The sequence below is a fragment of the Helianthus annuus genome, chromosome 17, assembly GCF_002127325.2.
Source record: "Helianthus annuus cultivar XRQ/B chromosome 17, HanXRQr2.0-SUNRISE, whole genome shotgun sequence".
NCBI classification, from domain to species: Eukaryota; Viridiplantae; Streptophyta; class Magnoliopsida; order Asterales; family Asteraceae; genus Helianthus; species Helianthus annuus.
The window spans coordinates 194,972,623-194,989,076 of record NC_035449.2 but is presented as its reverse complement, the minus strand read 5'-3'; the positions used below and the strand labels follow the sequence as shown (position 1 = coordinate 194,989,076).

General features: G+C 41.6%; 1 protein-coding gene across 2 annotated transcripts; it reads right to left on the bottom strand.

The window, feature by feature from the left end:
* Window positions 1–9,535: 9,535 nt before the first annotated feature.
* Window positions 9,536–14,738, bottom strand: LOC110938124. Of its 2 annotated transcripts, XR_004887356.1 has the most exons (4): window positions 14,277–14,729; window positions 13,730–14,202; window positions 12,566–12,653; window positions 9,536–12,229 (listed from the first exon to the last, which is right to left on the bottom strand). XR_004887356.1 is itself a non-coding variant. In XM_022180599.2 (2 exons), the coding sequence occupies exons 1-2, from the start codon at window positions 14,389–14,391 to the stop codon at window positions 13,928–13,930; spliced, it is 390 nt and encodes a 129-aa protein (XP_022036291.1). In that variant the 5' UTR covers window positions 14,392–14,738; the 3' UTR covers window positions 13,577–13,927. The 2 variants fall into 2 exon arrangements, 1 of the variants encoding a protein (XP_022036291.1); XM_022180599.2 differs by lacking the exons at window positions 9,536–12,229; window positions 12,566–12,653 and having other exon boundaries at window positions 13,577–14,202; window positions 14,277–14,738.
* Between the last annotated feature and the right edge of the window lie 1,716 nt (window positions 14,739–16,454).

Below are 16,454 nucleotides of genomic sequence, written 5' to 3'. Positions count from 1 at the left end.
GTGTTGGGGATCAACACAAACCGGGGAGACATAAGGCTGGACTGGTTTGGGAGGTTGTTTTTTCGTAGGTACCCAAATTTGCACTCTACTCCCAAACCAAAACCTTTAGGTCATAGAAACTGGTCGTGTCTCGCTAACTTTTTATGTCTGTGTTATTTTGGGGATATGGTTGGAACGGGTTGGGACTGTTTTAACAGGTGGACCCCTCAGAAAAGGATATTTATGATTTTCTGGTGTTTAATGTTTCGTCATTGCACTATGGTGATGCCTTTGGATCTTGGGTTACTGTTCGTGTTGAAGCCCAAAGCTGCTAAGAGCTGGATGCTCCAATTGAAGAATCAAGACTGTCTAAATGACTTTTATACCCCTCATTGGCTTAAAATTCCTAGTCTGCGTCGATACAGCAGTAACCTCAAGTATGCTGCTATATTGGGGTGGTTACCCTGGGTTGTATATTCTCGGAACTTAAACTAGAGTTTAGCTTATGTTTTTTGGTTCTGGAGTTGGTTTTTTGCCCAGGATTTATCTGTGTTTAGCTACTGCTGTTGGTGTCCGAGTTGCAACTCTTTGGGCCCAGGTCTACGGCAGTGGCAGACGGCTGCTATATTGGGCCACCATCTTCGGTTCTGTAGAAGACATGGTTCATTCGGGGTTGGGATTGTTTGTGGTATACGGATTGCAGAAGGTTCTTCAAAAAACGCTGATGTGTTTGGTAAAATGGCTCTATGTTGCTGTCCGAGTGTTCCGATCAGGAGCAAAGGCAATGGGTTCTACGTTCGGGATGGCTACCTTATGAAAACCCTCCTCTGGTTTAATTTTCAGTTTCAAGGGGTCCAGGTTTGGGCTGGGAAAATGGGCTGTACGTTATTGGCCACCAAAAATGGGCTGCTAGATTTTGGTTCGTTTCCAGAGTCAAATGATGTTTGGATCAACCGTTTTCAGTTGATACTGTTGGATCTCATGCTGCAGGCTTTATGCACTCGGTTACTGTCGCTCAAAATCTGCTGCTTGTCGTGTGTAGAGGGTTGGACCAGCTGCTGGAATTCCTGTTATACTCCTGTTCACAAACTGGTGGGTAAAATGAGTTGGTTCATTTGCTTGGTTGGCTCTGGATTTTATTCAGCGTATTGGTCCAGGGGCATTCTCGTCATTTCGGGGTGGAACAGATGTTATCCGGGGTTGCTACAAGGAGTTTGGTATGCTGTTAAGCTCTGCTGTTTACTCTGGGGTAGCCTCAAAGACCTGGGTCTGCTGTCTGATCATCCGTGGTTGCTGTATGGTCACCAGGGGTTGTTTGGTGGAATCCGGGGTTATGGTTTGGTCCTCTGGGACTGTGAACAGGGCTGCGGCTATGTTCAGCTGCTGAAAACCTGCTCCTGGGAGGTGCTGTGCATGAGATGGGTCATTACGGTTAGGCTCACCATTATTATAATAGCCAAGGTGATCTATAAAGTGTTGAAGACAGTGACCCGTTTTGTTCGTATTAGCCCAGGCAATCTGTATGGGGTATCTAAGGTGGGCTATGGTTGGTTTTTTCTGTTTGTGACGGCCCTAGTATGGGTATATTTCCTATCGGTTGGGCTGGCATGTGAACAGACCATTTGACCCCTTGACCAAATCCAACCGGCATGTGGTTGATGGTGGTGTAGGGCTGTTGAAGATGAGTTTATGGCCCGAGTGTATGGCCGATTACTGGGCTGCCACATTCCATTGGTTTCTTAAGGTGTTTTGTGCTATTGAAGCGCGGTTGAAGATCAAGATATATAGGAACATGCGTTTCAAGTGGCCGTGGAATTCAATGTGTCATCATTGTAATTTTTGTTATCACATGGGGATAGGCAAATTTGATAGCGTGTACAAGGGTAGTTATAGGTTTTTTTGTACCCCGAGACGGGGTTGGATGATATCATATTTTTGGTCCCCAAAGCTTGTTTTGGGGATGATACGGGGGTATGCCCCCTAGAGGATGTATTTTTTTGTTTTGTTGTTATATAGTTTGCCGGGCCCTGCCCTTTATCCAAAAAAAAAAAACCCTAAACCCCAAACCCCAAACCCCAACCCCCAACCCCCAAACCCCAACCCCCAACCCCCAAACCCCCAACCCCCCAACCCCCCTAGGCCCTAAGCCCCTAGGCCCCTAGGCCCCTAGGCCCCAAGCCCCAAGCCCTGGACCCTGGACCCAGACCCCCAGACCCTAGACCCCAGACCCTAAACCCCCAGACCCTAAACCCCCAGACCCTAAACCCTAAACCCTAAACCCCTAAACCCCTAAACCCTAAACCCCTAAACCCCTAAACCCATAAACCCATAAACCCAAAACCCCAAAACCCCAAACCCCTAAACCCCTAAACCCTAACCCCTAACCCCTAAACCCTAACCCTAAACCCTAAACGAACCCCGAACCCCGAACCCCTGAACCCCTGAACCCCTGAACCCTGAACCCTGAACCCTAAACCCTAACTTCTCTCTCTAGAAAACTCTCTCTACGGTTTCTTCCTCCCTCATGCCCGAATCATCTTCACAAGTGGGTGAAATCCCACTAAAAATCCCTCCATTACCTCCTGACCGTCCACCTGATTTGCCCCCATCCTCTTATGTTTCTTCGAGTACCAGTTTGGAGCTCAAAAGATGCGCCTTTCTTCAGCCGCCATTAGGAAACGAACAACCAACAGGGTTTCAAACTGGTCATACTCAAAATGGGTTAAATTCAACCTTAATTGAACCCACTGGGAGTGCATCGGTGTCCCCTAGTGGTGCGAAATCCATTCATAATGGAGTTGTTGAAGATTTGGTAGCACCAGATGTGATTCCACCTCATGTTATGACATCAAGAGTTACTCGGAACCCTGATTCAGAGCAATATTTGGAGCCGTGTGCGGAACTTAATAACACAGCTGGTACGTCAAACCCTGAATCGAATATTAGAGATAATGTTACTGCTGCTTGTGAAAGCAATGCGAAACCCCACGATGTTCAGACAAACCCTAGCACACCTGCAAAACCTGCCTCTTGTTCACCGAAGAAAGGTGCCAGAAATTTGAGAAGTAGGGGTTTAAATCCAAGGTCTGGGGACCCAGAATTGGATGCAATTCGAGCTGCTAATATTGCCCATGACATGAAAATCCAGCAGGAGTTTGACAAATCTAAAGGTATCACTCGTTCAACTCGTTCCCGCTCTAAGCAAAATAGTATCCAAATAGCTGGGTTTGGGGTTATTAGAAAACAGAAAAAACCAGTTAAGTACAGCCCTATGTTGGCTGATTTGAAGGTCAATGAATTTGCTGCAAAGACCCCACGGGTTATTAAATCCCATCAGCAAGGGTTGGATGTGTGTGTGGAGGTTATGGGTGCTGGAGGAGATAACTGTATGGGCGATGATGATATTGTTTCGGTTCACTCTTGGTGCCAAGATGATGAAGAGGACGGGATGGTCCAAGATACAGATTCGGTGTTGGTAAAAGGGAATGAAAAGTCAGGGCAAAAATGTGGTATGAAGACAACTGTTTTGCAGGGAGGCAATAACCAACCTGTTTTGGTAGAAAATGTTCATGTTTTGCAGGTCCAGGATCTTTCTATGGGAGAGGGTGATATTGCTGATGTTGAGCAGGTCGGTAAAGGGATTGATCAGCAGCATTTTGTGGGTGATACTACTGTTGTTTGGCAGCCCTCTGCCATTCCTGATAGTGCTAATGTCCAGCAACGCCCTTTGGATTTAAATGGTATCGATACTACAGCAGCTCATCATCCATCAGCAGCTCCGACAGTTGGTTATCCAAAGCCTTCTGCTGTCAAGAAACCCCGTGTCCAGCTGCCTACCTCAGGGGACATTAAGCAGGGATCTGTTTGGGATAGGCAGGCTTCGGGTACTATATCATATGGGCAAATGATGCAGCGAATTAGAGATCAAAACACTGTCAAAATGGAGTATTTTCCGCCTACTATTACCCCTGAGGGTAATACAAGAATTATGATATCTGAAGAGGACCTTGTAATGTCAGCTCAGGTATACCCGTTGCACCTGTATGGCTATTTCCTCGGGACTTCCATGGATTTTAGAGTGGTTGATAGGTGTTTACACCGGTTGTGGAGAATGTATGATCTTGCTGAGATTACGAAAAGTCCTGCAGGTATCTTTTATTTTAAGTTCAAAAGCGAAAAGGGCCTCAATGAAGTTCTAGAAAATGGCCCGTGGATGGTTAACAATATTCCTATATTTCTCGACAAATGGGTCCCTGGTTTATGTTTAGAAAAAGTTGAACCATCCATCGTTCCTCTTTGGGTGACCGTCCACAATATTCCGTTGGATTTGTGGACCACAACGGGTATAAATAAACTCATGAGCGGGATGGGGGAACCAAAGTTGATGGATAAATTGACGTTGGAGCGGTGCAAAAATCAAACGGGTAAGCTCGGGTATGCCAGAGTCCTTGTTGATGTTAAAGCATCGAGTAACCTTCCTAGTGAGATAGAAGTTGTGTATCCTCATAGGTCAGCGAAACTTCAGGTTACCTACCAATGGAGGCCCCCAATTTGCTCTCATTGCTCAGTATTTGGACACTCTCTTAAGCAATGTAAGCATCGGCCTAAATCTTTAGAGGATGAGTTAATGCCTGATGTGAGTAGTATGGGTAAGGGTAAAAAGGGACAGCCATGTGATAATTACCCTCATCCTAGTGTTAATGAGCAAAATGATAAAGGAAAAAATATAGACCAGGAAGGGTTTGAGACGGTGGTGATTAAGAAAAACAGCTCTACCAAACAAACTCAAGAGAATAGAAATTCAGTTGCGTCATGTTCCTATTCGTGTCCGCCGGTTCACCAATCGGGCTCTGACCAAACCCATCAAGTGATGAATGGAAATCATATTCCTGCTGCTAATAAGCCGTCTGGTTTTAATTTTCAACGGGCTATCCAAGGCCCCAAAAAGACCCAGAATAAGCCAAAGCCCCAGCATACCCAAGCCCAGCCTGTTTCAACTCAAAAACCCACAGTTACAGGCTCAAAGGCTGCTGGTAATCCTATGCCTAAGTCAAGCTCGAACAGATTTGCTGCTCTTGCGGAGGGTAATGTGGATGCAAATGGTTTCTCTGTTATGGATTTTGCTGCTAGTGTCAAAACAAACACCCTGGTGGGGGTCCCTCTAGACCTATACCCCCCAGAAAGTGTCTGTACTGAGAATTGTACCACAAACCTGCAAAACGAGATTGACCCAGGTCGAGTTTTACCGAATTGGAGCAAGTTCAGCCCTCAGGAATCGCTGAACAGGATTCTTGATAGAGATTATGGTATAACAGACGCTCAGAAAAAACGTATTCTCGATGCCCTCTGTGGTGTATCGAAAGCGGTGAAAGCGGAGGACCAAGAAGAGTGGGTTGATGGGGAATGGGATTTTTTTCACGATAAATGCGAGGAGCTCGGTTTGGACCCAGATTTCTGCGTTGAGGATGTTTATGATGATGATAGTGGGTCGGCCCAGTTCATCACTCAGCTTGCAAAGTCGGGAAAATATTTTGATCCCATTGTTGCGAAACCTCTAAAACGTAAGTAATTTATGTGTGTGTGTATCGCGTATATTCTCCTCCGTCTGCTGTGTTGCTGTTTTTTTGTTCTGAGTCGTCTGCTGCTCGTGTTTGGGTGTTTTTTCATATTAATTTTTGGTTATGAGGTTTTGAAATGGGCTGAATTATGTATGCTATTGTGGAACTGTTTTGTGCATAATCTGATGCTGTTTGGAGTGTTATCTCACCGAGTTTATGGTCTGCTTGATACGGGTTTTGCTGGTTACTATCTGACCTTGTTGAAGTTGCTCATGTATCCGGGTTTTTGTGCCATATGGGTCTGGGGTTTCAGGTTGTTGAATGGGCTGAGTTTTGATAGCTGTGTGCCGAAGCTCAGTTGGTTTTATGTAAATAAGATGATGCTGTTTGGTGCGTACTTCCTGCTGGCCCAGGTTTATTATTTTGGTCCGAGTGTTTTAACTTGCCCAGGCCTTGTTAGTCCGGGTTTATCTTTGTGTTCCGGCCGTATTTTTCAGCTCCATCTCCGAGTCTGTATCAAGCCCCGGGTTTTGTTTTTCATGAAGGTCCGAGTTACTATCAAGCTCAGGATTATATGTTACATGCAACTCTTACTTGTTTGGTCCAGAGTAGTTGCTTTGTGTGGGCTAGGAGAAAGCGGCCCAGATCTGGGTGTTTTTGGCATTGGAGTCTTCGGCCCACTCGTGGGCTTTTAAGCAGGCCCAGGTTGTGGGTTGTTATGCTTTGGGGTTGTTTCAACTTACTGCTGCTGCTGGATTTAAAGGCCAAAACACGGGTTCCTTTATTTTGTGGAATGGACTTCTCTCAAGGCCAAGTTCTCTCTAGAGTTAAAGGATGGCACCGGGTTTTTATAAGATGTAGCCGCTTTATTGTTGTAGTTTCGTTTACCGAGTTTTTGTTTAGAAAAGATATCATCCCTACTAGAATGTTGTATACTAGTAGGCGTTGTATGTTTTCTGAGTTAGCAAATACCAAAGCATGTTTTGGTATTTGTTGCTAGGTTGGCGGGGGTATGCCCCTTTAATCATGTAACAATTTTTATTTATAAAAGTTTGCCGGGCGAAAGCTCAGTTACCCAAAAAAAAACCCTAAACCCTAAGCCCTAAGCCCTGAACCCTAAACCCTGAACCCTGAACCTTAAAACCCTAAAACCTGAACCCTAAAACCTGAACCCCAAACCCCCAAACCCTCAACCCTCAACCCTCAACCCTCAACCCTCAACCCCTAAACCCCAACCCCTAACCCCTAAACCTTAACCCATAACCCCAAAACCCAAAACCCAAACCCCAAAACCCTAACCCCTAACCCCTAAACCCCTAACCCTAACCCTAACCCCTAACCCCTAACCCCCTAACCCCTAACCCCCTAAACCCCTAAACCCCAAAACCCCAACCACCAAAACCCCAAACCCCAACCCCCAAAACCCCAAACCCCAAACCCCAACCCCCAAACCCCCAACCCCCAACCCCAACCCCCAAACTGCAACCCCCAAACCCCAAACCCCAAACCCCCAAACCCCCACCCCCACCCCCACCCCCAAACCCCCAAACCCCCAAACCCCAAACCCCAACCCCCTAAACCCCCAAACCCCAAACCCCCAAACCCCCTAACCCCTAAACCCCTAAACCCGAGACCCCAGACCCTAAAAACCCTAACCCCTAAACCCTAAAAACCCTAGACCCTAGACCCCCTAAACACCCTAAACACCCTAAACCCCCTAAAAACCCTAAACCCCCTAAACCCTAAACCCCAAACCCTAAACCCTAAACCCCCTAAACCTCCTAAACCCCCTAACCCCCTAACCCCCTAAACCCCTAAACCCCTAAACCCTAAACCCTAAACCATAAACCCTAAACCCATAAACCCCTAAACCCCTAAACCCTAAACCCCTCACCCTAAACCCCTAAACCCCTAAACCCCTAAACCCTAAACCCCTAACCCCTAAATCCCAAACCCCAAACCCCAAACCCCTAAACCCCTAACCCCCTAACCCCCTAACCCCCTAACCCCTAAACCCCAAACCCCAAACCCCAAAGCCCAAACCTCTAAACCCCTAAACCCCAAACCCCCAAACCCCAAACCCCAAACCCCAAAACCTAACCCCTAACCCCGAAACCCTAAACCCTAAACCATATGCTCACTTATCCAAAAAAACCATGTGGCACGCTCTAAACCTTATACCCTAAACCCTAAAACCCTAAACACTAAACCCTAAAAACCCTAAACCGTAAACCCTAACCCCTAAACCCTAAACCCTAAACCCTAACCCCTAACCCCTAACCCCTAACCCCTAAACCCTAAACCCTAACCCCTAACCCCTAACCCCTAACCCTACACCCTAAACCCTAAACCCAAAACCCTAAACCCTAACCCCTAAACCCTAACCCCTAACCCCTAACCCCTAAACCCTAAACCCTAAATGTTGAGTTGTCCACGTGTCCAATACAAATTTGGCATCACTTTTATTGTTTAATTATAGAGATAACAAACAGATATTATGAAATCATCCATTTGAATCATGAGTTAAATCAGACCCAAACAACACCCACAAAGAACTTGCAAGAATAACTTTTTAACTTTTCACACACTATATATCCTTTAGGTAAGATTACATTTTTTCTAGTTTCACATTCCATTCCATTCCACTAATCTACAATATGAATTCTATAGTTACTATCTCATCCATGAATCTCCATCTACAAAAACTTGAAGTCAAAACACTTTCTTCGGTTACAAGCCCGGTTTTTCCACCGGGTTTGAAAACCCTGGTTTCTCTTCACGCCATACACCGAAAACCCATTTGTGCAATTCGTAAGTCCGAACCTTTTAAGAGGCGTAGATCAAACACACATGGATCCAAGACTTCTTCTAAAGGTTTGATTATTATTGTTTTTTTAACTTTTAGTAAAGAAATATATAAAAAATATAGTAGTGTTACTGTTTATTTGTAGAAAATTGTTAAAATACTATTTTCAAAGCCCAGTGATTTTCGATAAATATATGTTACTGTTGTAGTATGTTTGTTTGTTTGTTTCAAAGCCCAGTGATTTTTGATAAATATATGTTACTGTTGTAGTAAGTTTGTTTGTTTCAAAGCCCAGACAATTTTAGGTTAAAAAGCCCACTACACTCCTTCTAATTCTTCTTCTTCCAGCCGCACATTCTCATTTCTTGTTTTTAACATTTTTTGTTTGCTTTCATAATTGTTTTTAACATTTTTTTCTCTCATAGATTAGGGTTTCGTTTTGGTGATTAGGGTTTATGTTTCATATTTCGGTCTCTGATTTCTTAGAAAGGTTTTCTCTCTCATAGATTAGGGTTTCGTTTTGGTGATTAGGGTTTATGTTTTATATTTCGGTCTCTGATTTCTTGGAAACTTTTTCTCTCTCGTAGATTAGGGTTTCATTTTGGTGATTAGGATTTCATAAACAACAGATTCGTGTTTTGTAATCCTTATTCGTTGTTGTATTGGGATAATCGTTGTGAGAGATTAAGTTTGAGGTTTCTGAATCATAGTTCTGAACAATATTAGGGTTTGTCGGCTGTGTTCAGATATCTCCTGCTTTCTCTCTCATGGTTTGGTCCTGATTAAACAACAGATTCGTGTCCGTGTTGAATCATACCTTGTTTTTAACAATTTTTTTCTTTATAGAACCAAAAGGCGGTAAGCAACAGCAAGAATAAACAACAAAACCAACAGAGCAACAGCAAACAGAGGTGAAGCAAGCAACCTGGTACACCACTCCGCCGGATCTATCAATACTGATAGTCGGCGAGAGTGATTTCGGGCAAACGCTGAGCATTTTCGAAGAGTTGATAGATGCTAAAATAAATGCGTTAAAAAAAGATGACAAAAAAGTTTCAAAAGAAGTTGCAAAAGAGGTTGCAAAAGAAGTTGCAAAACAAATCATCGCAACTTCGTTTGACACACGTAGTAAGTATTGTGAAATCGTTGTTTTGTGTTTATCATCGATATTGATTTTATTAAGATTTTGTTCAACAAAAATGTCATTTCGTACATACAAAAGAGCCGAAGGTCATATTACAATGTTGGAAGCCTCAGGTGTAACCCTTATGTACAACGTGGATGCCACCGACCTATCCAAAACCCCTGGGTGGAAGGATAAGGTGTTTGACAAAATTCTTTTCAACGCCCCACATTGTGGGGTGTTTGGAAATGAATGGAGCCTAAGCAGTATCTAGTAATGGTAACAGCTTTTATTTTTTATTTTTTGTTGGCAAACTATGAAATAAATAACTTGATTTTTTTTCTCAGGAGGAACAAAAATTTAATTGATGGTGTTATGAAAAGTTGTTCTAGCTATCTCAGGGAGGAGGAATAAGAGGAGGGTGACGAGGAGGGTCAATCGGAGGGTGGCAAGGAGGGTCAATCGGAGGGTGACGAGATGGTCAAACGAAGGGTCACGAAGATGGTCACGAGGAGGGTCAAACGGAGGTTCACGAGGATGCTCACGAGGAGGGTCACGAGGGTGGTCAAATGAAGCTTCACGAGGAGGGTCAGATTCATTTGACAGTAAAGATGACCGGCCCATATGCTGAGTGGGGGGGTTCCTGATTTGGCTCGCAAGAACAAGCTTGTCGTGAAGAATGTGGAGGATTTCCCTGACGTCGAATTTAAGCATTATATATGCAAGAATGGTGACGGTGATAAACCGGACAACACATTCGACACAAAAGACATGAAAACTTTCATGTTCATGAAACGGGTTAAGAAAACAGCCAAATCACACATCATTGCGCCTTACAGTTGAACAAAAAGAGTCAAAATTGTTACGCATCATTGCGCCTTACAGTTGAACAAAAAAAGTCACCGTGTTTGAAATCAGATGAAAGGTTCAACGAAGTAAATTTGGTTGTTTGTTTCAAACAAATCTCATAAGATTTTCGATTGAAAAATGAAACAAATAAATAGTGTTTTTCGATCAAAAATGAAAGAGCAATAAATATCACAAAATGTTTAATCGATGCTGAAAGAACCGTTAAGTGGTACACCGAAATATGACATAAATTTGTGTACCATTATCTTAACACACGATTGTGTTAAGATTGCTTTAATACGATAAATCAACAAAGCAGATTTAATATCAATAAACAAATAAATAATTAATTAAATCCGTACATGAGGTGAGCAACGATATTAGCGCAAGCTTCACACTTGTGAAAAACGTCACCACAAGGTGATCGTGAACAAAGAAGCGATTCAATGAAGTCGAAAACCAAACAAGCCTGATATGGTTCAAAGCAAATGAAGTGCTTGTTGGGATTATTTCGAATATGATGGCCTTAATCCATCATATGGAATCTTGAATCGAATATATATTACGAGCAAGTTCAATCAATTGAACTTGGTTGAAATACAATCCAACAATGAATTCATGTAACAATAAGAAAGTTTCGACATGGTTACAACGAAAAACCATGAATGCCTCTCAAAAGAAGATGAGTTTTCCAAGAAATCCGTCAACTCGATTTTAAGGAGTCAACACTTTACAATAATACGAGTCATCTAGATCACAATGCAAAGATTGAGTATAGCGAGATAATATATGAGATGTTGACAAGACAACCATTCAAAGTGAAACCACATGCGTAACAAACAACGCATGTGTAGCATACGAATTTGTCAAAAAATAAGCAAATGAGTGTTTGCTATCATGAAATAAAATCTTCACGATGAAATGACCATTAGAGGGAATAGAAATGCAAAAATCTACTTGTTATATGCAAAGGTCAGAATTTCAATAAAAAAAATTAAGGACTTTACCTGGAATTTCCAACACAGCGTAATCGCCATTAATGATAGAAGGGGAGTGCAGAGACATATGACTTCTTTTGCAGCGCCAATAGTTGTGAGTCTCATTAGACCAAGTATCGATCGTTATGAAATGTTGTTTCAACCTACCTCCGCATGATTCGTGTTGCTTGAAAGATCACTTGGCAAAATGCCGCATTTCAATCCGTAGTTCTCCCACTGACGGGATTAGCATCGCTGTTGTCATGCCCAATCATGTTATCCAAAGGCCTTGCATCGAAAGTCGTGTGTGATGTAATTCGACGTCCGTTGACGTATAGTTTAGGTTTCATGTATTCTTGTGCACTAACGTTTCGTTCCGCGTAGGTTACCTGCTCGGGTAATTAAAATAGTATAGACAATATAGATAATGGCCTTTGCTCGAGTCGTTAGTCACGGTTTCTATTTGAGGACCTTTAATGTATTTCGACATAAGTTTTCCAAAGGTCCTAAATGCATGTTATCCAAAACTCTCAAAGTTTTGCTTAATGTATGAATATGTTTCATGAACTGTGTATCAACACAACACTTGTGTATGTTTAAAACCAAAATTGTTGACTCATTGTTTTCGGCAACGGTTGGAACCCATATTCGAGTACTAGGCGTTCTGTGTGTATTCAACATCTTATGAATCTAAGTCCCCAGAGGAAAGTGAGGTTAGAGCCTAGGTATCTCTATAGAAAGCTAATTCGCTGAAACCTATAGCTCTGATACCAATCTGTCACACCCCGAAATATCAGAGCTGGCGTGACTGGACTGGTATCTTCCTTGCACAACGGAAGCAAATAAGCTAAGACTTCTAGAAATATAACGCCTGCTAATTACTCGAATTCCCATGGGTTCTCTTATTCCAACCGTTCCATAGTTTTGAAAATTTAACCTGAGAAAGAACATGCGAAAAAGTCAACATAAATATCGTACAATTCGTAAGTCCGAATCACTTCGACTGTGTCGAATCACCTCGACTGTGTCGCCCGTACCCATTAGAAAATCATGCACGTTTCGTAAATATGCGCGCGTTTTGTAAAACCGGTATGTTTGATCGAAATCATTCATAAACCATTTAAGTTCCTTGAAATTCATTCGCAACACGGTTTACAAGTATGAGTTTTCGTTCATCGAAAAGTTGTTTATTTTTGCAAAACTTGCATGTCTTTCCACCCCAAAAACATTTATAAAAATGTAAAATAGTAAAAAGTGGGGGTTATGAACTCACCTGGATTTTCTTGTGCAACGCTAGCTTAATACGACTTCGAGATGTCGTTTCCAAGACGTGACTCGCTAGCGTGCATTCTACAACATTCCTGCGAATGAATACTTATGAGTTTTCTAATAAAACAACGTAGTTAAACTACGTGTCCGAGCTCTGCCGAGTCGTAAATAAAACGACGGCTCTACGAAGGTGTTGTTATCTTGACTTAAAATAATCAATCTATGGTTATTTGATCCCGTTTGGAATCGGGATAAAACTAAGTCTCGAAATGACTTAGTTTCCGAAGGATTTAGGATATATGAGTTTATATATATTTATATATAAAAAACATATATATGTTTACGAAGTCGTGTTAGTTGTCGCGGATTAGAAATACGTAGATCGATTAGGGTACGTATTCGAAATGTCGTATATGATTCGGTAATATACTGTTGTAGTTTTCGTAGGATGGAAATAAAGAAATATATATACATATATGTATATATATTCGAAAACTTGGCGTTTGAAACGAATATAAACAATTATATTCGTTTTATAAGAATATTCAGTTTCTAAATAATTGAAATAAATATAAATAATTATATTTATTTTATACGATTTTCGAATACTTAAACGTTTGAAATATATATATAGATTCCGAATTCCGTCGATTGAAAAAAATATAAAACGTTATATTTATTTTTATAAAAGCATATGAATTAACGATATTTGAAATAAATATAGATAATTATATTTGTTTTATAAAAGTTTTCGAGTTATCGTTGACTAGTAAAGCGTGTTTGTCGATATGTTGTAAATTCACTTCCTACGTTATAAAATGTCGCTAAAAGAAGGAAACTTCTATATTTATTTTTTTTATAAGAAAGCTTGGATTTCGATTAGGGTAGTCTTTAAGCTTTGAATACGTTTTGAAATTCGAGTTTTTTTTTTACGAAAAACGGACAGAGTTTTCTCTATTTTGGGAATAACCCCGACAACGCAAGTTGTCGTTATTTTATAAAAACTCAATAGTTGTCAATCAAACAATATATGTATATATAATTTTCGTCAAAATGCAAAATTGTAAGTAAATCACTAAATGTATTCGGTTTCGAGCTCGGTGGCGTATAAAATCTAGAACTATAATTAAAATAACGGGATAAAAATGTCGCGTCGTTTGAACTTTACCGCTTCTTGAGTTGACCATCCTTGACCAGTTGACTTTTATTGACTTCCTGACCCGCTTTGACGTTTGACTGGCATTGACCAGGTGTTGACCGAGACCCGAAACCAAACCGCTCGAACTGAACCAAGCTGCATACTCCGAGACTGAAACAACCTGACCCGAACCACGGCTGACCAGTTGACTGCTGTTGACTGGTTTGATTATGTTGACCCGAGTTGACTCGGTTCTGACCGAGTTGACCCGGCTGACCCGTTTGGCTGAGTTGACTCGATCCCGCATCTCGAACCAAGACCCGAACTTGAACAAATTCTGCCCTTGACCATGTTTGACTGCCTTTGACCCGTTGACTCGAACCCGAACCGGAACCAAATCAGTTCATGAAACGAGTGAACCAAGTTGACCCTAAATAACTTGACAACAGCCACCACCATCACCGCCGTAGACATCACCACCACGAACCACCACGAAAATCCATCTAATAAGAGTGTGTCATATTAAGATCTTAAAATTCTGAGTAGAACTAGGATTATAACACAAGATTTCACTCACCGGAGCTTGTTGAAGGTAGAGTCGCGTCGTCAGAACCATCGTCGTTGCGCCGGTCAGACGAGAGACGACAAACCACCATCATCCTCATCTTTATCAACGCAGTCGCCTTCATCATACCGTCGCCTCTCTCTCTATTCTCCCTCTCTCTCTCTCTCTTCGAACCGGGTGGGTGTGGGGGCTGTAGTTAACAAGTACATGAAGGAGAAAGGTTGGGGATGCCGTTTGCTAGAAACATCCACCGCCGGCATCGACACCGGTGAGTTCTCCGGTTGCCGGCCAAGCATGTCGAGGGGAGACAACAGAGTGATTCAGGGAGTGTGTGTTTTGGGATAACTGATGTTGGTGTATGTGTGTATTTAGCAGGTATGGTTGATTTTTCTAATTGGGTGTTTGGAATTGATCTACAGACAAAAACAAAGGGGAGAGGAAACAGGATAAGGGGGTGTATGCGGATGGTGAAACGAGAAGATTAGGGTTTTTACTTCCTTTAAATACTAAGGGTTAGCTTAGTGGGTTTTGGGCTTGGGCCCAAGGCCCACAAGCCCAATCCCCGAGTTTAGGTGGTCCAAAATTTTCTACGAGACCGGTTTTCAAAACCCGAGCCCCACGGAACGTCGTAACATATCGCAAAATAACATTTTAGAGTCAAACCGCTAAAAATTTCGTCGAAAACTATTATTTGACACGTTCGTGCGTTGGTGACGTAAACTGCGTAGTTTGTCGTTTTAAATCCGTTTCTCGATCCATTTTCAACTGCGAACATTAAAATTCGAAAAAGAAGCTAATATATCATAATATATTAGTTTTGAGGGAAATTTACATATCCGGTGCTTCCATTTCATTGCCAGTGCGTTCCTACAGTCGTGTTTTCGTTCACGTTTGCGTGTTGTGACATTTGAAAGCGTGATAATTTTGCAATAAGAAATACGTAGACTTATATTATACGTATAAAACTCGTATTTGTCGACGTGGTCAGTATTTTGTACGACATCAGTTCGTTATCGTTTAACGTTACGCAGTTTTCCCGAAAATCCTCATACGCGCACTATAACGTTCGATAAGCGTTCCTAGGCATACCAAGAGCCTAATTAAGTTAATTTGTGTCTTAAACACTATTTATTATTGCCTAAAACGTTTGTTAATCGCGTAATTAAGAGTCGTTAATTACCGGTTGTCACAAAAATGGGTTTGTGTAACAACAAAGAGTCAAAATGGGTTTGTGTAAAAACAATTATCTGGGATCGGTCTGGTAAAACTAACAATACACTTTTTGTCAAAACTTATAATCTTAATATACAATATAAAAATGTCATCTATCATCTATGGTACAAAACCATTGATGATTTAACACTTCCACCACACCCCTTGAAAATGTACAAATTTTGTTCTCATAATCTTGTGAATTGTGAAAATGTACAAATTATAGTTTTTTTAGCCCGGTATATCCTATTTTAATTTTACACTCCATTGATGATTTAACACTCCCACCACACCCCTTCGTATTCGTGTGTTTAATATTCCCAGCATAACCCGATTTCACGGAAACGAGCATAACTCTCTCGTTTTTAATCCGTTTTACCCGATTCTTTTTTCTACGCGTCCGTAATTCAATTCTCCATCTTATGAAGTTGAAATCCAACATCCGGATTAACAAAATTTAAGACTTTTAAGTCTTCGGCTTATTACCTTTTTACCAAATTCTGACCCGTTAAGGGCATTTAAGCACCTTTACGCATAATTCACGCTCATATATTTCTAGCATCTTATTTCCACATTATTTATCAAATGATATTCCATCACAACTATATTTGTGATGGGTTTAGTATGTCAATCCATATAATCCGAGTTTCACCCCTCGGATTATCATTTTACGGCAAGGTCTCATATAGAGTCTTTTGACCAAGGATTTACATCTTTCGCTTTTATACTTATTCTATGTATTGACTTGATTATAAAACGCGTTTTCAAGCGACTTCCAAGGGTTGTTTGCTTAATTACGCTTACAAGGGCATTTTGGTCATTTTAACCCTTCTTTTACGACGAAGGGTTTGCTTAAGCCATGCATGCCCAAAATCTCATTTTTAACCAAATCTTGTTTTCAAAACACTGTCTATAATTTAAATCCTTCGGTTTGCCTTCTAAGGTAACCGAATGTCCCTTATTACTTTGTCTAATTCT

Coding starts and splice junctions, on each gene's coding strand:
- LOC110938124 (XM_022180599.2), bottom strand. CDS start 14,391: ATGATGAAGGCGACTGCGTTGATAAAGATGAGGATGATGGTGGTTTGT. Junction 14,203..14,276: donor TCTACCTTCAACAAGCTCCG/GTGAGTGAAATC, acceptor CACTCTTATTAG/ATGGATTTTCGTGGTGGTTC.